This window comes from Bombina bombina, chromosome 1 (assembly GCF_027579735.1).
Source record: "Bombina bombina isolate aBomBom1 chromosome 1, aBomBom1.pri, whole genome shotgun sequence".
Taxonomy (NCBI): Eukaryota; Metazoa; Chordata; class Amphibia; order Anura; family Bombinatoridae; genus Bombina; species Bombina bombina.
Window position 1 is genome coordinate 449,647,687 of NC_069499.1, and position 24,013 is coordinate 449,671,699.

At 38.0% G+C, this 24,013-nt stretch overlaps 1 protein-coding gene across 1 annotated transcript in view; it reads left to right on the forward strand.

Annotated features, from left to right (window-relative positions):
• LOC128645430 (plasma membrane ascorbate-dependent reductase CYBRD1) overlaps positions 1-23,668 on the forward strand; it is a 41,485-nt gene extending 17,817 nt beyond the window's left edge. Inside the window, exons 2-4 of the mRNA XM_053698429.1 lie at positions 1,477-1,685; positions 3,685-3,839; positions 22,535-23,668. Of these exons, the coding sequence (XP_053554404.1) occupies positions 1,477-1,685; positions 3,685-3,839; positions 22,535-22,829 (659 nt within the window). The 3' untranslated portion in view covers positions 22,830-23,668. The remainder of the gene's footprint in view (positions 1-1,476; positions 1,686-3,684; positions 3,840-22,534) is intronic.
• The last annotated feature ends 345 nt before the right edge of the window (positions 23,669-24,013 follow it).

The following is a 24,013-nucleotide window of genomic DNA, read 5'->3' on the forward strand; positions in this document are numbered from 1 at the left end:
AACTTTACTTAGCTTGTGCATGTGCTGCTGGCAGCTTTACTTAGCTTGTGCATGTGCTGCTGGCAGCTTTACTTAGCCTGTGCATGTGATGCTGGCAGCTTTACATTGCTTGTGTGTGTGCTGCTGGCAGCTTTACTTAGCTTGTGCATGTGCTGTTGGCAGCTTTACTTAGCTTGTGCATGTACTGCTGGCAGCTTTACTTAGCTTGTGCGTGTGCTGCTGGCAGCTTTACTTAGCCTGTGTGTGTGCTGCTGGCAGCTTTACTTAGCTTTTGCATGTGCTGTTGGCAGCTTTACTTAGCTTGTGCATGTACTGCTGGCAGCTTTACTTAGCTTGTGCATGTACTGCTGGCAGCTTTACTTAGCTTGTGCATGTGCTGCTGGCAGCTTTACTTAGCTTGTGCATGTGCTGTTGGCAGCTTTACTTAGCTTGTGCATGTACTGCTGGCAGCTTTACTTAGCTTGTGCGTGTGCTGCTGGCATCTTTACTTAGCTTGTGCATGTGCTGCTGGCAGCTTTATTTATCTTGTGTATGTGCTGCTGGCAGCTTTACTTAGCTTGTGCGTGTGCTGCTGGCAGCTTTACTTAGCTTGTGCGTGTGCTGCTGGCAGCTTTACTTAGCTAGAGTCTGTGCTGCTGCCCTTACCTGTCATTATGTGACCTCTTTATTGTACTGCCATGGACTTCTCGTGACATTGTAACTTATAACTTACCTATCAAACATGTGTGGTGCTTTGTCTCTACATAGTTGTGTCATTTTGCATGATGATTTCATTGTAGTGTCTCGTACGCTAACAAGACACGTGCTAGATTTAAAGGTGCAAAACGTAAAATAACGTTCCCTACATAATACACGGAGCTGTCTAAGGAAGGTGCCTTGCATTAGGTCAGTCTGTCTCTGGGTAGCGCTTGTTGATTGATGACTAAATGTAGTGACAGGTAATGGATATGAAACCCAATCATGTAGCCACCAATCAGCAAGCTCTACCTAAGATGCTGAACCAAAAATAGGCCGGCTTCTAAGCTTACATTCCTGTTTTTTTTTTTTTAAATAAAGATACCAAGAGAATGAAAAAAATGATAATAGGAGTAAATTAGAAAGTTGATTAAAATTGCATGCTCTATCTGAATCATGAAAGAAAAAATGTTTTGTATCCCTTTAACACCACTATATCACTATAGTTTAGTAATCAGCAAGAACAATTGTAGCTAATCATAAGAAAATTTAACTAATATTTACTTATTAATGTGCTATTTTTACTACTAGTCTAGGATTATAAGAATACTGGAAATGTCAAGGTGTGTGTATCTATATATTCTCCATTTCAAAATATTTACTGAGAATTATTTTGTCACTTTTTTTAAGTGAGAGCAATGTATTTACTAATTCTCACTATAACCTGATTTAATTTACATTTAGAATATCTTACAACTAAATTCCCCTTCATAACAAAGCTTTTTTTCTATATATTTTTAGCTATTATAGTGTACAGGTTACCATGGACCTGGAAATGCAGCAAGCTGCTAATGAAATGCATACATGCTGGTCTACACCTTACTGCCTTGGTGCTGGCTATAGTAGCACTAGTGGCTGTGTTTGATTTCCACAATGCCAAGAACATCCCTAACATGTACAGTCTACACAGCTGGGTTGGTCTGACTGTTGTAATCTTATTTTCTTTACAGGTGAGTGTGTTTATCTGATTATGAGAATATATGCTACATTTAACACCTATAATACTCTTATGCAAATGATAATCTTATTAAAACAAACTATTCAATTAAAGGGACAGTCTACAATATCATTTTTATTGTTTAAAAAGATAGATAGTCCATTTATTCCCCAGTTTTGCATAAGCTACACAGTAATATAAATATAAGTTTTACCTCTGTGATTACCTTGTATCTAAGCATCTTCTGATATCCCCAAATCACTCAAAATTTTCTTTATTATCTATTGACTTGCATTTTAGCCAATTAGTGCTGTGTTGTGCTGACTCTTAAAGGGACAGTATACTGTAAAATTGTTTTTCCCTTAATGTGCTTCCAATTACTTTGTTTACCAACTGCAGAGTATAAAAGGTACAAGAATTTTCTTTTTAATGTTTATTTGTTTATATAAAAAAGCTGATTTTGTGTTTTGAAGACACAACCTAATAAAATGGGTTGAGCATGTAGGTATAATCATATCTCATTATACTATATCACATTGTGTACATATACACATGCTAGCGGCCGATTGAGCAGGAGGCAGCATTGCACAAGTATTTCACCAGAAATGCTTGTGCAATGTTAAATGCAGACAGCGTATGCTACAGCGAATCATGTCCGCTCGACCTTTGTTAAATCTACCCCTATATATCCTTTGATGGTGCACTATATCACATTTTTGTTCACTTAAAGTGCTTTTTGTGATTTTCAAGTTACCTATTGTTTGTTTACTATTTGAAGTGTGCTGAAATGTTACAGTATGTTTTTTGTAGTATTTTAAATGGACAGTCCATTATTTCAACTTGCTGTCAAGTAAAGTATACATTACACTGCAGTAGGGTTGCCACCTCAGCCATGTTTTCCTGGACACTTATGAGTTACACATGCTGCAGGGTGTGCAGGAAGGAACATGTATTGTGTTTCTGGACAGCACTATTTATATGCACTCTACAGATTCCTCCCTGCACACCCTGCAGCATGTGTAACTTATAAGTGTTCTGTATTTTAAGGGACGGTTGGCACTGCAGACATATGTATATTTTTTAATCTGAGGTCTGATTTTAGTATATAGTTGACAGGAACATCTGGACAATGGGTCTGATCTGATCTTTTATATAGGCTGCAGGAAAAGGTGTTTAATATGAGTTTTAATATGGGATTAAGACAAACAGGGGCTGCTGGGCTATGGGGTTTTATGATTGTAGTGTATTCTCCCCAAAACCACTGGTTTACAGTATGTATATATATATATATATATATATATATATATATATATATATATATATATATATATATATATATATATATATACTGTATATATTGCATTAACCTGTGTGTATGTCTGTTACCTAAATGCAGACATTTAGCACTTATAACAGGTGTGTATTTGTGTGTATATATATATATATATATATATATATATACTGTATATATTGCATTAACCTGTGTGTATGTCTGTTACCTGAATGCAGACATTTAGCACTTATAACAGGTGTGTATTTGTGTGTATATATATATATATATATATATATATACTGTATATATTGCATTAACCTGTGTGTATGTCTGTTACCTGAATGCAGACATTTAGCACTTATAACAGGTGTGTATTTGTGTGTATATATATATATATATATATATATATATATATACTGTATATATTGCATTAACCTGTGTGTATGTCTGTTACCTGAATGCAGACATTTAGCACTTATAACAGGTGTGTATTTGTGTGTATATATATATATATATATATATATATATATACTGTATATATTGCATTAACCTGTGTGTATGTCTGTTACCTGAATGCAGACATTTAGCACTTATAACAGGTGTGTATTTGTGTGTGTGTATATATATATATATATATATATATATATATATATACAGTATGTGTGGGTGTTATATAGTGATTTAATATTGACTTTGTGCTGTGATGCCAGATAAAGCTTCTTATGGTTCTTTTTTCCAGCTTGTTTTGGGAATCTTGGTCTTCTTACTTCCGTTTGCCTCTGCAAATCTTAGAGCAGCACTGATGCCAATTCACGCATACTCTGGGCTGCTCATCTTTGGGACTGTGATAGCAACAGCTCTTATGGGAATAACTGAGAAACTTATTTTTGCATTGTAAGTATTGATACGTTGTAAGAACTTGAATTGCAATAGATAAATACCCAATGTCATCAACCTTTATTATTAATGGTCTTCTGCTACACATATAGAGTTGTGCACAATTCTTTGAGTATGATTTTCTGAACTATGGGACCTTTTTGCTTTGCGTTAGACACAAAAGGACTATAATTTCTAGAGTGTGCATGGGATCTATTAACATAGAAACAAACAATGATAAGGCCCAGTGAGGTAAATAGACAATTTATTAGGAAAAGTCTAAATTATTCTTGGTTCTGCCACCTTCATAACATATGGAAGCCATACCAAATTGTTAAGTGTGCCAAGAAGCAGCCCACTCTTAGAGAGTGAAGATAGGCTAGGGGTGTCCGTAGTTAACACATACAAGCTCAGAAGAGCATAACATCTAAATAAAATTAACATTTATAATATAATCTATTTAGGCATCAAGCTAAAATCAGATATCATATAATGATATTATCTGCAAACTTAGTTTCACATCCCTGCTCTAATCAAAGAATACTCTGTTTTATTACATGGGCTGACTTTCAAGGGAAATATGGTGATCATGTAATCAGGATAAAAAGTGAAAGTGCAATAAAAAAAAATCTGTGCCATTCTAAAGTACTAGCACCATAATATAATCTATATCAACATCAGGTTAAAACCAGAGTAAGATATCATGATATTAGCTGCATGATTTGTTCAACATCCGTGCTCTAATCAAAGAATACTCTGTTTTATTGCATGGGCTGACTTTCAAGAGAAATATGGTGATCATGTAATCAGGATAAAAAGTAAAAATGCAATAAAAAATTTTGTGCCATTCTATAGTACTAGCACCATAATATAATCTATATCAACATCAGGTTAAAACCAGAGTAAGATATCATGATATTAGCTGCACAATAGGTTCAACATCCCTGCTCTAATCAAAGATAGCACTGTTTTTTTCATACAGGTAGCGAGAGTCCATGATCCATTACTCTTGGGAATGACTCTTCCCTACCTCTAGGAGGAGTCAAAGATTCCCAAATCACAAGGACTCTATAAAACCCCTCCCACCTCACCAGTACCTCAGTCTTGTATTTGCCTCCACTGGAGGTGGTCGAAGAAAGATGTGCATTTAATTCTTCAGAGAGAGGGTTTCTCCGATCGAGTTGAGGCCTGTTTTTCTCAGAGTACAAGTTGCTTGTTGGAGGGATGCATTTTGAGTATTGGAAGCGTGATATATATTTCACATATGGGGATTTAGTTACAAGCCTTTCCATGGGGTTGCAGGGACTTGCCCATTGCCTCTGTCTGTTGGTTTATCGATATACTTCTATTCCAGTTCCTCTGCTGTTTTGTTTCAGCACTGGTCTTGGCTTCCTACTGATTTCCCCCAGTATTAGAATGTTTTTGGGTAAGTACTATATTTTTATTTACTTGGCACTCTATAAGTCGCTTAAAGGGACAGTCAACACAAAAATAGTTTTAACATATATCTATAAAGTTGCCCTAGCTTGTTTTTTCCAAATATATGCCAGTTTTTAACGATAATCCGTTTTCAAGTTAAATCACTTACTTTTCCCCCGGCTGTCGTTTTAAAATGTGTAGCTCCTCCCCTTTTTCGTCATCCGTGACATCATTAAAATCCTGTGTTCCCTGTAATTGTTCTAAAAACAGCCTGTGTATGTGTGATGCAGGGGAAGTCACTCCCCCCACTCCAGAAAGAAATGGAGAGTCTTGTAGTCTGTGAAGAGTTAGCTGCTCCAAGTGTTTGCCCTGTGTATGCTGCAGCCAAATAAAGTTAGGATTGTTACCTGTTATAGTACAGCCTGAAGTTGAGACATGAGGAATTTAACATCTGATGACATTTTTCTTAAACAAGATACAATAACTTTTAGAATTTGCCCTCTCTCATATGTAGGGCTTTATTCTACAGCCTCGAGATTGAAGATGCTGACAGCTCATTGTCTGCTTTCTGTCCATCTACATGTTGCAGTTTGTTCAATTACTTTTATATACAAGTTAGTTTTTAATGATGTCACCTTTATACACTCTATGTCACTCATACACACAGGATGTACATTCCTGCAGTTCGGTGCTTTTTGTGGACCATATGGGCTTGCAAACCTCACTTTGGTCTTTACAGATTATACATTATATATTTGCTGTTGGTTTGGGATTTCTGACAAGGATACATCACATTTTTTAGCGTATGTATAGTCCACTGTATGTATTACATTTCTGATTTTGGTCTGTATATTGGCGTGTTTTAGGTGTCTCTCATGTGTTTATATCATTGATTTACCTAAAGTCCCTGTTCACCTAAATTATGACTATAGCTTATGTATTGGATTAGCTTTATCCATCTCATCCTCGCTAGTACTAATATGGTCCACAAAAAGCACCGAACTGCATGAGTGTACATATCCTGTGTGTATGAGTGACGTAGGCCTAGATTTGGAGTTCGGCGGTAGCCGTCAAAACCAGCGTTAGAGGCTCCTAACGCTGGTTTTGGCCGCCCGCTGGTATTTGGAGTCAGTGATTAAAGGGTCTAACGCTCACTTTTCAGCCGCAACTTTTCCATACCGCAGATCCCCCTACGCCATTTGCGTAGCCTATGTTTTCAATGGGATCTTTATAACGCCGGTATTTAGAGTCGTTTCTGAAGTGAGCGTTAGAGCTCTAACGACAAAATTCCAGCCGCCTGAAAATAGCAGGAGTTAAGAGCTTTCTGGCTAACGCCGGTTCATAAAGCTCTTAACTACTGTACCCTAAAGTACACTAACACCCATAAACTACCTATGTACCCCTAAACCGAGCTCCCCCCACATCGCCGCCACTCGATTAAAATTTTTAACCCCTAATCTGCCGACCGCCACCTACGTTATACTTATGTACCCCTAATCTGCTGCCCCTAACCCCGCCGACCCCTATATTACATTTATTAACCCCTAACCTGCCCCCCACAACGTCGCCGCCAGCTACTTAAAATAATTAACCCCTAATCTTCCAACCGCAAAGCGCCGCCACCTACGTTATCCCTATGTACCCCTAATCTGCTACCCCTAACACCGCCGACCCCTATATAATATTTATTAACCCCTAATCTGCCCCCCTCAACGTCGCCGACACCTGCCTACACTTATTAACCCCTAATCTGCCGAGCGGACCTGAGCGCTACTATAATAAAGTTATTAACCCCTAACCCGCCTCACTAACCCTATCATAAATAGTATTAACCCCTAATCTGCCCTCCCTAACATCGCCGACACCTAACTTCAATTATTAACCCCTAATCTGCCGACCGGAGCTCACCGCTATTCTAATAAATTGATTAACCCCTAAAGCTAAGTCTAACCCTAACACTAACACCCCCCTAACTTAAATATAATTTACATCTAACGAAATAAATTAACTCTTATTAAATAAATGATTCCTATTTAAAGCTAAATACTTACCTGTAAAATAAATCCTAATATAGCTACAATATAAATTATAATTATATTATAGCTATTTTAGGATTAATATTTATTTTACAGGCAACTTGGTATTTATTTTAACCAGGTACAATAGCTATTAAATAGTTAAGAACTATTTAATAGCTAAAATAGTTAAAATAATAACAAAATTACATGTAAAATAAATCCTAACCTAAGATATAATTAAACCTAACACTACCCTATCAATAAAATAATTAAATAAACTACCTACAATTACCTACAATTAACCTAACACTACACTATCAATAAATTAATTAAACACAATTGCTACAAATAAATACAATTAAATAAACTAGCTAAAGTACAAAAAATAAAAAAGAACTAAGTTACAAAAAATAAAAAAATATTTACAAACATAAGAAAAATATTACAACAATTTTAAACTAATTACACCTACTCTAAGCCCCCTAATAAAATAACAAAGCCCCCCAAAATAAAAAATTCCCTACCCTATTCTAAATTAAAAAAGTTACAAGCTCTTTTACCTTACCAGCCCTGAACAGGGCCCTTTGCGGGGCATGCCCCAAGAATTTCAGCTCTTTTGCCTGTAAAAGAATAAATACAATACCCCCCCCCCCCAACATTACAACCCACCACCCACATACCCCTAATCTAACCCAAACCCCCCTTAAATAAACCTAACACTAAGCCCCTGAAGATCTTCCTACCTTGTCTTCACCATCCAGGTATCACCGATCCGTCCTGGCATCCGGTGCTGAAGAGGTCCAGAAGAGGCTCCAAAGTCTTCCTCCTATCCGGCAAGAAGAGGACATCCGGACCGGCAAACATCTTCTCCAAGCGGCATCTTCGATCTTCTTCCATCCGGTGCGGAGCGGGTCCATCTTGAAGCAGGCGACGCGGATCCATCCTCTTCTTCCGATGTCTCCCGACTAATGACGGTTCCTTTAAGGGACGTCATCCAAGATGGCGTCCCTCGAATTCCGATTGGCTGATAGGATTCTATCAGCCAATCGGAATTAAGGTAGGAATTTTCTGATTGGCTGATGGAATCAGCCAATCAGAATCAAGTTCAATCCGATTGGCTGATCCAATCAGCCAATCAGATTGAGCTCGCATTCTATTGGCTGATCGGAACAGCCAATAGAATGCGAGCTCAATCTGATTGGCTGATTGGATCAGCCAATCGGATTGAACTTGATTCTGATTGGCTGATTCCATCAGCCAATCAGAAAATTCCTACCTTAATTCCGATTGGCTGATAGAATCCTATCAGCCAATCGGAATTCGAGGGACGCCATCTTGGATGACGTCCCTTAAAGGAACAGTCATTCGTCGTTCAGTCGTCGGTCCGGATGGATGTTCCGCGCTGGAGGTCTTCAGGATCCTGCCGCTTCGCTCCGGATGGAAGACCATAGAAGATGCCGCCTGGATGATGACTTCAATCGGATGGAAGATCCTCTTCTGCCCCGCTTGGATGAAGACTTTGACCGGATCATGGACCTCTTCAGCCCCCGCTTGGGCTTGGATCAGGACATCGGAGGAGCTCTTCAGGACGGATCGGTGAACCTGGATGGTGAAGACAAGGTAGGAAGATCTTCAGGGGCTTAGTGTTAGGTTTATTTAAGGGGGGTTTGGGTTAGATTAGGGGTATGTGGGTGGTGGGTTGTAATGTTGGGGGGGGGTATTGTATTTATTCTTTTACAGGCAAAAGAGCTGAAATTCTTGGGGCATGCCCCGCAAAGGGCCCTGTTCAGGGCTGGTAAGGTAAAAGAGCTTGTAACTTTTTTAATTTAGAATAGGGTAGGGAATTTTTTATTTTGGGGGGCTTTGTTATTTTATTAGGGGGCTTAGAGTAGGTGTAATTAGTTTAAAATTGTTGTAATATTTTTCTTATGTTTGTAAATATTTTTTTATTTTCTGTAACTTAGTTCTTTTTTATTTTTTGTACTTTAGCTAGTTTATTTAATTGTATTTATTTGTAGGTATTGTGTTTAATTAATTTATTGATAGTGTAGTGTTAGGTTAATTGTAGGTAATTGTAGGTAGTTTATTTAATTATTTTATTGATAGGGTAGTGTTAGGTTTAATTATATCTTAGGTTAGGATTTATTTTACAGGTAAATTTGTTATTATTTTAACTAGGTAACTATTAAATAGTTCTTAACTATTTAATAGCTATTGTACCTGGTTAAAATAATTACAAAGTTGCCTGTAAAATAAATATTAATCCTAAAATAGCTACAATGTAATTATAATTTATATTGTAGCTATATTAGGATTTATTTTACAGGTAAGTATTTAGCTTTAAATAGGAATCATTTATTTAATAAGAGTTAATTTATTTCGTTAGATAAAAATTATATTTAACTTAGGGGGGTGTTAGTGTTAGGGTTAGACTTAGCTTTAGGGGTTAATCCATTTATTAGAATAGCGGTGAGCTCCGCTCGGAAGATTAGGGGTTAATAATTGAAGGTAGGTGTCGGCGATGTTAGGAAAGGCAGATTAGGGGTTAATACTATTTATGATAGGGTTAGTGAGGCGGATTAGGGGTTAATAACTTTATTATAGTAGCGCTCAGGTCCGCTCGGCAGATTAGGGGTTAATAAGTGTAGGCAGGTGTCGGCGACGTTGAGGGGGGCAGATTAGGGGTTAATAAATATAATATAGGGGTCGGCGATGTTAGGGGCAGCAGATTAGGGGTACATAGGGATAATGTAAGTAGCGGCGGTTTACGGAGCGGCAGATTAGGGGTTAATAATAATATGCAGGGGTCAGCGATAGCGGGGGCGGCAGATTAGGGGTTAATAAGTGTAAGGTTAGGGGTGTTTAGACTCGGGGTACATGTTAGAGTGTTAGGTGCAGACGTAGGAAGTGTTTCCCCATAGGAAACAATGGGGCTGCGTTAGGAGCTGAACGCTGCTTTTTTGCAGGTGTTAGTTTTTTTTTCAGCTCAAACAGCCCCATTGTTTCCTATGGGAGAATCGTGCACGAGCACGTTTTTGAGGCCGGCCGCGTCCGTAAGCAACTCTGGTATCGAGAGTTGCATTTGCGGTACAAATGCTCTACGCTCCTTTTTTGGAGCCTAACGCAGCATTTGTTTGAACTCTCGATACCAGAGTTAATTTTATGGTGCGGCCAGAAAAAAGCCTGCGGAGCGTTAACAGCCCTTTTACCGCCAAACTCCAAATCTAGGCCAGAGTGTATAAATGTGACATTAAAAACTAACTTATATATAAAAGGAATTGAACAAACTGCAACATGTAGATGTACTGAAAACAGACAATGAGTTGTCAGCATCTTCAATCTCAAGGCTGTGGAATAAAGCCCTACATATGAGAAAGGGCAAATTCTAAAAATTATTGTATCTTGTTTAAGAAAAATGTCATCAGATGTTTAATTGCTCAGGTCTCAACTTCAGGCTGTACTATAACAGGTAACAATCCTAACTTTATTTGGCTGCAGCATACACAGGGCAAACACTTGGAGCAGCTAACTCTTCACAGACTGCAAGACTCTCCGTTTCTTTCTGGAGTGGGGGGGGGGGAGTGACTTCCCCTGCATCACACATACACAGGCTGTTTTTGTTCCTGGGTGAAAAAGTGGCTTGAGTACAATAGGCACATTGCGTATGCCCGAAAAACGGTTACGAGTAACTTAGAACAATTACAGGGAACACAGGATTTTAATGATGTCACGGATGACGAAAAAGGTGTGGAGCTACACAGACATTTTAAAACGACAGCCAGGGAAAAGTGATTTAACTTGAAAACGGATTATCGTTAAAAACTGGCATATATTTGGAAAAAAGCTAGGGCAACTTTATAGATATATGTTAAAACTATTTTTGTGTTGACTGTCCCTTTTAAGTTATCACTATATATATTGTTATATATGTACATAGCCGTGGGACAGTTATATTTACGTTGTTATTTGGTATTTTCCTCTTTAAAATAATATGGAAAATTATTCAGCTTTTTCAAGCGCATATTTTGATGCACACTAGTCACGTGCATACATTTTTTGATGCACGTTGATGCACACCGGCCATCGGGTCTGTGTGCGTCGGCGTGATAGTGTGCGTAATTTTCTATTATAAATTATGTAAGTTTGATACACACCTCACTTTACAATTGTGCTGCCTGGATGCAAGGTAGTCACATGACTAAGAGCCTACTGTAGGGAAACGTTGTCCTTTTTCCCATTATATTTAGGCAATAAAGAGGTTTTTATCATTATTTTTGACAAGAGGCTGGATTCCATTGTTTTTCTTTATTTTTTTGCAGTTATAGAGTCTTATAATTCTTTCTCTAAATCTGCCTTTGAAGCTGGGTCATTTTCTACCAGTGTTAAATGTTTATTTTGTTATGCTAAGGTATTTCCCTCGGCAATCTTATGCAATAAATGTTTTAATGCATTCTCGCCACTTCTACTACTGTTCTTGCTTCAAAGGGTATTATTGCTCCTTCTATTTTGTTCCTTAGAGAAGAAAATCTACTTTTTCTCCTGGAATTAAGAACTTCATGTGAACAACAGTGCTGAAATGTTGGTGACCATGGCTCTTTCAGCTAAGCGTAACACGTCATTTCAGAATTTACCTTCTACTAGTTCTTAGCCTGCTAAGGTTACTGTTTCTAGTTATGAGGCTGCTGTGTCCTTAGAGGGGGTGGTTTTCTCTGTTGAGTCTTTCTCTAATATTTAAACTGAAACATCCTATCATTCACTTTATGTTGAGCATATTTGTTCTCTTTTTAAGGGAATTTTGCTTACTTACTTTAGAGGTTAAAAACGCTAAATTATCACACTCCCGCAAATGTGCAAATTTGCTCGTTTGCAGGCGTGCGATAATTAATCAGCCATTACAAGTGGCTGGTAATTGCTACTGTGAGCTCGCAATTAGCACTTATATCAGATCTCTGGTTAATTTTATAAATGTGCCTCAAATGCCCACAAAATACAGTCTAACATATTTTATTGAAAATAAAGATAGCAGCATCTTTATTGTTTAATAAAATTACTGCACTAGGCAATATATTTTGGGCTAAAATTGTCGGGAATGGGGTGTTAGAAAAAGAAACGGCACTGAAAAGTACATTTACAATGTGGTCTATTAGAACTGTGTGCTCCCTGTAAATATATATGTGTTTCTATACATATATATTTATGTGTTAATATGTGTAATTGTGTATATACACATTTTAACACATAAATATATGTTTATAATCATATACATATATAATGAAAATTGCTGCCCATCGCTGCGCTACTTACCCCCTTCGCTGTGCTGAAGTTCTGATGCAGCCTATGGAAGCGCTCACTCTTGACTCAAGCGCAATGCTTCCTAGAAATGAGAATGCTGGTATTATACAGTGGAGCGGAAATATCGTTTTCATGTTTTTTAAACCCTTGGTTAGATCCATTGATTTGTTTCTTGTCCCTGTTGCAGTTTGTGAGATTATATTCAGAGTTTGGACTAAGCCATGTATACCTTTTATTAAATTTCTTCTGCAACGTTTAAGAATGTGTATCCTTTTCTGGCTTCTATTATTGAGCTTTGGGAAGCTATTCCCAAAGTGGTTGGGCCGTTATATCTCTGGCTAAATGTACTACCATTATTTTGGAAAATTGTTCTTCCCTTATAGTCCCTTTAGATAGGAAGTTATAATCTTTCTTTAGGAGGGCTTATTTGCAAGCAAGTTATATTTTCAGTTCAGTAATATCTATTGCTGATGTGGCTGTTGCGTTATCTTTTGGATATATAGTCTTTCTGGGCAGTTTTCTTATGTTTCTGAGTGAATTTTTCTTAATTCTTTTTATGTTGTTTAAATATGCAAATGCTATCTTTTTTTTTTTTTTTTTTTACAGGGAAAGATTTTATTTGGTTTTGGTTTGTTTTCCATTATTTCTACGGTGTCTGGAGATTAAGGAGCTTTTCTTCATCAGGACAAGAAGTCCAAGGGTGTACCTAAAGCTCAGATTTCTGTTTTGCCTTGTCCCTTTCGTCATAACAGGGCTCAGAAATCGTTTTCCTTTGCCCAATATCAGAGTTCCTCTGGTTATATCTGGAAATAAATAGAATAGCATTTGCAAAAAAAAATAAAGCCTCTGCTTGCAAGGCTGCAAAGCTATATACCAGGCCAATCTATATGCTGTGAAATATGCTGACAGGAACAGTGGCCATTAGTTTATCTGGAACAGGTCTGATCAGTCAAACAAATCTTCTCCCCCTTCCAAGTCTGCATGTAGGTCCGGCCCCTGATCCAGAGACTCTGATAGGGGGTAGGTTGCATCTCTTTCAGGTAGCTTGGTTTTAGTCTGTTCAGGTTCCTTGGGTTCTTAACATAGTCTTAAGGATATCGAAAACGTTTCATATCAAGGCCTCCCAAAGGAAGGTTTTTTTCTGTCCTGTTCCTTGGAAAATTGTAAAGGCTCAGGTAGATGGGAACTGCAACCTATTCATTGTTCCAAAGAAGGAGGGAACTTTCAGGTAAATTCTGATCTAGAAATTCTGAACAAGTTTCTTAAGTTCCTACTTTTGAAATGGAAACTATTCAGACTATTCTGCGAGGTCATTCGAATTTTAGGATTCTTACCTTTTATGTTATGTTCTTATTTCAGGAACATTATCGGTTTCTGAGGTTTGTATTTTTGGATGAGCATTTTCAAAAATTTTGCAGATTTTGCAGGTTCCTCCTTTTGAGCCTATGGGGCCGATTTATTAATGTGCGGGCAGACATGATCGACTGTAGCGGATCATGTGTGCCCCACATCGATAAATGCCAACATAATACGCTGTCGGCACTTATCATTGCACAAGCATTTCTCATGAAATGCTTGGGCAATACCGCCCCCTGCACATTCATTGCTGTCCGCCACCTTCTTAGCTTATGTTTCTGTCAAGTCTTAAGGCTTGCGTGGAAACAGCAGCATTCGCTGCTTCTTAAATCGTTCCCTATGCATCAGGTGTATATTAAACTTGATCTGCTAGAAGAGTTTTTACTCTTTCTTGTGTTTCCTGACAATATAAATTGGGACATTGTTGTTCTTTCTTTAGGTATAATTCCTAAGAATCATTTAGAAAGATCTCTTCATGTTTTGGATTCTGTTAGAGCTTTGTAGTGTTATGTAGATGCTACTAAGGATTTCAGACAAACATTTTGATTGTTTGTTCTTTTCTCCAGTTCTATGAAAAGGCTGAAATTTCTGCTGTTTCTTTGGCTTCTTGATTGAAGCTTCTGATTCATATAGCTTTCTTGAAGGCAGGTTTGCCTCCACCTAGATGTATTTCTGTTCATTCTACCAGTTCAGTCACCACTTTTTTTTTTTTTTTAATATATTTTTTATTGAGGACAACATACATACATCATATATAGAATCAGTGGCGTAGCGTGGGGGGGGCACAGGGGCGGTTGCCCCGGGCGCATAATTATGGGGGGCGCAAAGCCTCCACCAGATAGTAGACTGTGACAGTCAGTCCCAGACTCCAGCGGCGCTTTGACAACTTGGCAGGCAAAGGGAACAGGGAGGATAAACATTCTAACAGGTGCCCTGCTGTTCTCTCTTGAGTCTTAAGCAAGTGTGAACTTCAATTGTCAGTCAGTGTTGTCTGTGAGTCTGTGCCGCCTGTAAGTGTAATCCGACTCTGTCCGAACGTTACCTGCTGACTAGCGTTACGGTTTACGTCACTAGTTAGCACGTCGGGTCCCGACTCCTCCCACTCCTAGCGCACAGGTCAGGAGGGACCAAGGGAGCAAGAAGTGGAGGAAGACTGTCTCTAGCGCGTTGTGCCCGCCCGTGACTTTAAAAGGTAAGTAATGTGGGAGCCTGGAGGAGAGGATAAAGGGATGTTGGTGGCTATATTGACTACAAGTTATCACTAGCTCACAATGCAGCCATTAAACATGCTAAGAGGAATGGAATGTTAACCCGGTCCAGCCCAGGAACACCCTGAAATTTGCAAACACTCAGACTGAAAATTGTCTGATCAATATGACGCACTGCATTAGGAACTCTTGATTACAAGCATCTCTTCTCATGTCATTACAGCTGAGCCTTGGCCCTGCCTTGTGTATACGTGCTGCCCTGCACTCTGTGGGGCCTAGTTATCAAGCCGTCAACCTCAAATACGCTGCGTATTCCGCAGCGTATTTGTGGCGAGGCTGATACGCCTTAGTTATCAAAGGCTCGAGACCGGCAAAAGTAGAATTTTGTGACGTAAGCATCGATCCGCCGGACTCAGTCCGACACAGATCGATTCTTACGTCACTCCAGATGTTCCGCACACAAGTGCGGCACATTCTCACTACTTTTGCTAGCTATCAAAAAACTAGCAGGTACGCTCGGCACTTTTACGGCCCAGCGTACCTGGTTTTCAAAGCGCCAGCCTGGAGGCGGCGGATCCCATAGGAATCAATGGGAGTCTGACCATAGCGAAAGTACAAGTTCGCTGCTGACAGACATCCCATTGATTTCTATGGGAGCTGTCTACACCTAACACCCTAACATGTACCCCGAGTCTAAACACCACTAATCTGACCCCCCCTACACCGCCGCAACTAAATAAAGTTATTACCCCCTAAACCGCCGCTCCCGGAGCCCACCGCAAGCTACTCTATACATATTAACCCCTAAACCGCCGCTCCCGGAGCCCACCGCAACTATAATAAATGTATTAACCCCTAAACCGCCGCTCCCTGAACCCGCCGCAACCTATATTAAATGTATTAACCCCTATCCTGCCCCCCCTACACCGTCGCCACCTATAATACATTTATTAACCCCTAATCTGCCCCCCCTACACCGTCGCCACCTATAATAAATTTATTAACCCCTATCCTGCCCCCCACTACGCCGCCGCCACTGTAATAAAATTATTAACCCCTAAACCTAACCCTAACCCTAACGCCCCCTAACTTAAATATTAATTAAATAAATCTAAATAAATTAACTCTTATTAACTAAATGAATCCTATTTAAAACTAAATACTTACCTTTAAAATAAACCCTAATATAGCTACAATATAAATAATAATTATATTCTAGCTATCTTAGGATTTATTTTTATTTTACAGGTACCTTTCAATTTATTTTAACCATGTACAATAGCTATTAAATAGTTATTAACTATTTAATAGCTTACCTAGCTAAAATAAAGAGAAATCTACCTGTGAAATAAATCCTAACCTAAGTTACAATTACACCTAACACTACACTATACTTTAATAAATTATTCCTATTTAAAAATAAATACTTACCTGTAAAATAAACCCTAAGATAGCTACAATGTAATTAATAATTATATTATAGCTATCTTAGGATTTATATTTATTTTACAGGTAACTTTGTATTTATTTTAGCTAGTTAGAATAGTTATTAAATAGTTATTAACTATTTAATAACTACCTAGCTAAAAGAAATACAAAATTACCTGTAAAATAAATCCTAACTTAAGTTACAATTAAACCTAATACTACACTATCATTAAATTAACTAAATAAACTACCTACAAATAACTACAATGAAATACAATTACATAAACTAACTAAAGTACAAAAAATAAAAAAAGCTAAGTTACAAAAAATAAAAAATTAAGTTACAAACATGTTAAAAATATTACAACAATTTTAAGCTACTTACACCTAATCTAAGCCCCCTAATAAAATAACAAACCCCCCCAAAATAAAAAAAATCCCTACCCTATTCTAAATTACATAAATTTCAAAGCTCTTTTACCTTACCAGCCCTTAAAAGGGCCATTTGTGGGGGCATGCCCCAAAAAGTTCAGCTCTTTTGCCTGTAAAATAAAAATACAACCCCCCCCCAACATTAAAACCCACCACCCACATACCCCTAATCTAACCCAAACCCCCCTTACAAAAACCTAACACTAATCCCCTGAAGATCATCCTACCTTGAGTCGTCTTCACTCAGCCGAGCCACCGATGGAACTGAAGAGGACATCCGGAGCGGAAGAAGTTAATCCTCCAAGCGGCGCTGAAGAAATCTTCCATCCGATGAAGTCATCATCCAGGCGGCGCTGAAGAAGTCTTCGATCCGGCCGATGTCATCTTCAAAGAGGCGCTGAAGAGGTCTTCTATCCGGGCGAAGTCATCTTCCAAGCCGGGTCTTGAATCTTCCTTCCGCCGACGCGGAACCACCTTCTTCACCGATGGACTACGACGAATGACGGCTCCTTTAAGGGACGTCATCCAAGATGGCGTCCCCTCAATTCCGATTGGCTGATAGGATTCTATCAGCCAATCGGAATTAAGGTAGGAAAATCTGATTGGCTGATGGAATCAGCCAATCAGATTCAAGTTCAATCCGATTGGCTGATCCAATCAGCCAATCAGATTGAGCTCGCATTCTATTGGCTGATCGGAACAGCCAATAGAATGCGAGCTCAATCTGATTGGCTGATTCCATCAGCCAATCAGATTTTCCTACCTTAATTCCGATTGGCTGATAGAATCCTATCAGCCAATCGGAATTGAGGGGACGCCATCTTGGATGACGTCCCTTAAAGGAGCCGTCATTCGTCGTAGTCCGTCGGTGAAGAAGGTGGTTCCGCGTCGGCGGAAGGAAGATTCAAGACCCGGCTTGGAATATGACTTCGCCCGGATAGAAGACCTCTTCAGCGCCTCTTTGAAGATGACATCGGCCGGATCGAAGACTTCTTCAGCGCCGCCTGGATGATGACTTCATCGGATGGAAGATTTCTTCAGCGCCGCTTGGAGGATTAACTTCTTCCGCTCCGGATGTCCTCTTCAGTTCCATCGGAGGCTCGGCTGAGTGAAGACGACTCAAGGTAGGATGATCTTCAGGGGATTAGTATTAGGTTTTTGTAAGGGGGGTTTGGGTTAGATTAGGGGTATGTGGGTGGTGGGTTTTAATGTTGGGGGGGGGTTGTATTTTTATTTTACAGGCAAAAGAGCTGAACTTTTTGGGGCATGCCCCCACAAATGGCCCTTTTAAGGGCTGGTAAGGTAAAAGAGCTTTGAAATTTATGTAATTTAGAATAGGGTAGGGATTTTTTTTATTTTGGGGGGGTTTGTTATTTTATTAGGGGGCTTAGATTAGGTGTAAGTAGCTTAAAATTGTTGTAATATTTTTAACATGTTTGTAACTTAATTTTTTATTTTTTGTAACTTAGCTTTTTTTATTTTTTGTACTTTAGTTAGTTTATGTAATTGTATTTCATTGTAGTTCTTTGTAGGTAGTTTATTTAGTTAATTTAATGATAGTGTAGTATTAGGTTTAATTGTAACTTAAGTTAGGATTTATTTTACAGGTAATTTTATATTTCTTTTAGCTAGGTAGTTATTAAATAGTTAATAACTATTTAATAACTATTCTAACTAGCTAAAATAAATACAAAGTTACCTGTAAAATAAATATAAATCCTAAGATAGCTAGAATATAATTATTAATTATATTGTAGCTATCTTAGGGTTTATTTTACAGGTAAGTATTTAGTTTAAATAGGAATAATTTATTAAAGTATAGTGTAGTGTTAGGTGTAATTGTAACTTAGGTTAGGATTTATTTCACAGGTACATTTCTCTTTATTTTAGCTAGGTAAGCTATTAAATAGTTAATAACTATTTAATAGTTATTGTACATGGTTAAAATAAATTGAAAGGTACCTGTAAAATAAAAATAAATCCTAAGATAGCTAGAATATAATTATTATTTATATTGTAGCTATATTAGGGTTTATTTTAAAGGTAAGTATTTAGTTTTAAATAGGATTCATTTAGTTAATAAGAGTTAATTTATTTAGATTTATTTAATTAATATTTAAGTTAGGGGGGCGTTATGGTTAGGGTTAGACTTAGGTTTAGGGGTTAATCATTTTATTACAGTGGCGGCGGCGTAGTGGGGGGCAGGATAGGGGTTAATAAATTTATTATAGGTTGCGGCGGGTTCATGGAGCGGCGGTTTAGGGGTTAAACTATTTATTTAGTTGCGGAGAGGTGCGGGATCAGCAGGATAGGGGTTAATAATTTTATAATAGAGGGCGACGGTATAGGGGGGGCAGGATAGGGGTTACTAGGTATAATGTAGGTGGCAGCGGTGTCCGGGAGCGGCGGTTTAGGGGTTAATACATTTATCAAAGTTGCGGCAGGGTCTAGGAGCGGCGGTTTAGGGGTTAGTAACTTTATTGAGTTGCGGGGGCCTCCGGGGGCGCCGGTATAGGGGGTAGAACAGTGCAGTTTAGTGTGAGTGCTTAGTGACAGGCTAGCAATAAAGCTGGGAAAAAGCCGAAGGGCAGCGAGATCGGATGAGTGATAACTGTCACAGTCCGCTGCTCATCGCCCCGCGGCTTTTTGACAGCTTTATTTGATAACTTAGGCGTATTTTTTCAGGTCCGCGGCGGCGAAGGTAGGCGAGCTTAGGCGGACGTATTGGGCCGGCGAAGCCAGAAAAGTAGACGGCTTGATAACTAGCCCCCTGTAACTTCATTATAACTTTTACATGCTATGGCTGATAGGGATAGGAGATAAAGGGATGTCGGTGGCTATATTGACTACAAATTGTAACTATCACTATCTCACAATGCAGGATTAAACATGCAAAGAGGAATGTTAACACAGTCCAGCCCAGGAACACCCTGAAATTTGCAAACACTCAGACTGAAAATTGTTTGATCAATGTGACGCACTGACTGCATTGGGAACCCTTGATTACAACAAGCATCTCTTCTCATGTCATTCAGCTGAGCCTTGGCCCTTGGGTATACGTGCTGCCCTGCACTATGTAACTCATAGTATTATTAGTATTATCATTTAGATATGCGCAATTAGCGTAAGAATTGCGCATGTGCAGTCCATAGCAATGAGTGAGTTGAGAGCACGGGAGCGTGCAGGTCCGATTTCACATGGGGCGCATGGTGAGCTGATGATTGGCTAAAACCGATGTCAATCACAGCTGCCCCTGTGAAATATATAGAGGGAGGCAGATTATTAGACTGTACGGTTACCCTAATAAAAACGGAATAACAAAGTAAAAAAAGTTTATTTTTTAAATATAAGCACATCGATCTGCTAGTTAAAGTAAGAGCATCTAGAATATGTTTTGCAATACATACGAATTTACCATCACTTTAAGCGTATATATATGGAGATCCGGTAACAGATGCTTGTATTGTGGTTGTAGCATAACATTCCATTAGGTAGTAAAATGGTGCTCTTTCAAGTATATCTAGTAGCCGTTTTTCAAGATTCTCCATGGTTAACGCAATGTGGTGTGCATTATGATAGTATTCTCCTTGCTCCTTTCTGCTATTTATCAGAGATGTTGTGCGCTGTAAGGTTATGTATTCAGGGTTAATTTCTTAAATACAGATGTGTCCAGTTTCGGCTGAAGACCTCGGGTTACCGAGGGGGGTAGCGCTGCCTATTATGCGCCGCCGCCCTAAGCCTCAGTTGTCCTAAGCCTCACTCCGACTTTAAAAAAAACTGCTGATATCATGTAAAGTGTTAAGCTATGGAGTAGCACAATTGTGGAGCTTGCTAATGACTGATTTTTGCTGTTGGATGGCTCTGATATCGGCTGATTTTTCAGAGTTTCGGTCAGAGCTATGGGAATGTGCGACCAGTCAAGAACGCAGTTCGGACATGCACCCTTTTAGAATGTTTTATCTGTGGACCAAATTTGCAAGGCAGCTACTTGGTCTTCTTTGCATATTTTTTCTACCACGTTTGATGTTTTTGCTTCTTCTGAGGCAGACTTTAGTAGGTTGTCATTCAGGCAGTTGTCTCTGGTTGGTTTGTTTATGCCTGTTGGTTATTTTTAAATTGCCTTTTTAAGATCTATTGGGGTTGTAGATTTAGCTTCATTACCAGGGATAATGGATTGTGCACTCTTACCACCTGCATGAAAGAAAAAATAATTTATGCTGACCTGATAAATTAATTTATTTAATGGTGGTGAGAGTCTACGAGACTCCACCATATATTTTCTGGTTGTTTTTTCTTCTATTTTTTTGTTGCGTACATCTTTTTTCCTTGCTACTATTTTTTTTTTTTGCTCTTATTAATTTTCCTTCCTCTTTGTGCTCGGCTATATGTTAGACTGAGGTACTGGTGAAAAGAGAGGGCTTTTATAGAGTTCTTGGGGTTTGGGAATCTCTTAGTGGTAGAGAAGAGTAATTCCCAGGAATAATGGATCGTGGACTTTCACCACCATGAAAGAAATTCATTTATCAGGTAAGCATTCATTACGTTTTATTATATGGGCTGACTTTCAAGGGAAAGATGGTGATCATGTAATTGGGATAAAAGTTGAAAGTGCAATAAAAAGATCTGTGCCCTTCTTTCCCTATCTTGCATTTACAAAAGGCTATAAACAACTTTGATAAATGTTTATCTTAAAGAGGCAGTAAAGTCAAAATTACATTTAAAATGATTCAAAAGAGCATACAATATTAAGCACCTTTCTATTTACTTTGATCTTCAATTTTGCTTAGTTGGTATTAATCAGTAACCCTATGTGAGTTCAGGAGCCTGCACATGAGTTTGCAACTATGTCTAACATTGCTATAAACATTTTTGCAAACACTATAGCCAGATGGCTAAAGACACATGAATGCTCCTTAGCTCACCTAGGACACCTCATTAAAAAAGAATACCAAGAGAACTAAGCAAAATTGATAATAGAAGTACATTATAAAGATGCTTAAAATTGCATGCTCATTTAAGTTTGACTTTACTGTCCCTTTAACTCTTAAAGGGTACGTCGCTGGTCTTTTAATAGGGTTTGCATTACTAATAGCAAGGTCTTGCTGCTTGCGCTATTAGCAAGGAAACCCTTAACGACTGGCAAAGTACATGGTGCAACGTGGTCATTAAGGGGTTAAATATATTGGTTATGTAGACTAAAATATAGTATAGCAACTATAAAGTCAGTTGCTCGGTTTTAGATAGCACTTATGACATATCATATTAAAATAAATGATCAAAAAAAGATATATAGAAGTTCTGTAAAATATTTCAATAACTGGAATAACTCCATACAAAGACTCCAGGTATTTATAATCCTGTAACAGATTATGTCCCCTAGATATATACACATTCATATACATATTGAGTATTATGTAAATTTGAGAATTTGGGTTTGAACAAACAAGTTTGGATACTATGAAAAAAATATTTATATCTGTGTAATTTTTAGTAAAAATAGTGGTAAAGGTCTATCTGCTAAATTTCTAATTCCCTAAACGTATTTTTTTTTCTTTCTTAGGAAAGATCCAGCATACAGCAAGCTTCCACCAGAGGCGATCTTTGTGAACACTCTGGGAGTGCTTATATTTGTATTTGGCGCTTTGGTGATTTGGATGACGACTCAGCCAGCTTGGAAGCGCCCCCCAGAACAAAATTTAAAAACTCTGCGCCCTGAGGGAGGCACCCCAGAGGGCACAGAGGATGGCTCCACAGACTACAGCAATACTGAGAAGTCTGATGTGGAACTAAACAGTGAAGCAGCAAGGAAAAGAAACCTGAAACTGGACGATGCAGGTCAAAGGGCAACTATGTAAAAACTGCAGAATTTACAAAACCATGGAAATGAATCAATGACTCATGGTTAAGTGTCACTACTTTCAATTTGTCTCTCCACATTTCTCCAAGAGGTTTCATTCGCTTTAAATTGGTACAGTGATGTGGTTTCAAAAAGTCATCATGAGGGACTAGAGCAGAAATCTTCAGTACATTCACAACTTCATATTGCCAAGTCTAATAATAAACAAAATGTCATATTGTACAACGCTTCCAAAAGATATTTTCTCTAGAGAAAAACTATTATTTTAAAATTACTGTAAGTGTATTCTCCTATAGTGTCTGGTTTTAATTCACAACAAAATTGGACATTTTATTTTCTATATACCATATTTCCATAAGTGCATTGAACATCTTGTTCACAAAATAAATACATTACAGAGAAATGTTATTGTTGATATTACATCAATATGGCTATATCCACTCTCTTCCTTTTCCCGGTTTTTATAATGCATTTTACGGGACTTTAAACTCAACATTTAATATCTCAGTATAAAGTTTACAGTAATTAAGGAAAATAAAACTAAATTGTAAAAGATATTCATTATATATTTTGCCTGATTTTTGTTAGTATTGACTGCATTGTTTTGCAAAAAAGGGTCGGCATCTAAACTTACATTCTTGCTTTTCAAATAAAGATACCAAAAGAATGAAGAACATTTGATAATCTAATGAATCTAATAAGGGAAGGGCATGTAGCAGGGTTAGCATTGAGAAATCTGCAATGTGTATTTGCAGTTCTGAGAATTAGAAAATCAATTTTCATAACTAAATTAAATTTGGCAAAATAAAATAAATAAAGTATATTGCAAAGTTGTTATGTAAAGTTGTTTTACTGCTCTCAACTAAACATTTTATAATACAGTTTCCAGGTGTTAATTGTCCCTTTCAATATTATGAAATTTGTCTGAGCCTGCAACATTCTACTCTCTGGGTATTCAGAGTATGAGCCAATTTTCATCTTTAATTGGCCACAGCAAAATATGGAATCCACCAGGATTGTCAAGAAGAGTATTGCTGATCTGCCTTTGATTTTCAAAACCTTTTCAATTGTACAAACAAAATGACAGTGTTAATTGATTTCAAAATATTCAAAACTTTGCATTTCAGTGTTTTATTGCTGATGTTGTGAAATGAATATCCCTTTTAAGACTAAAGTTATAGT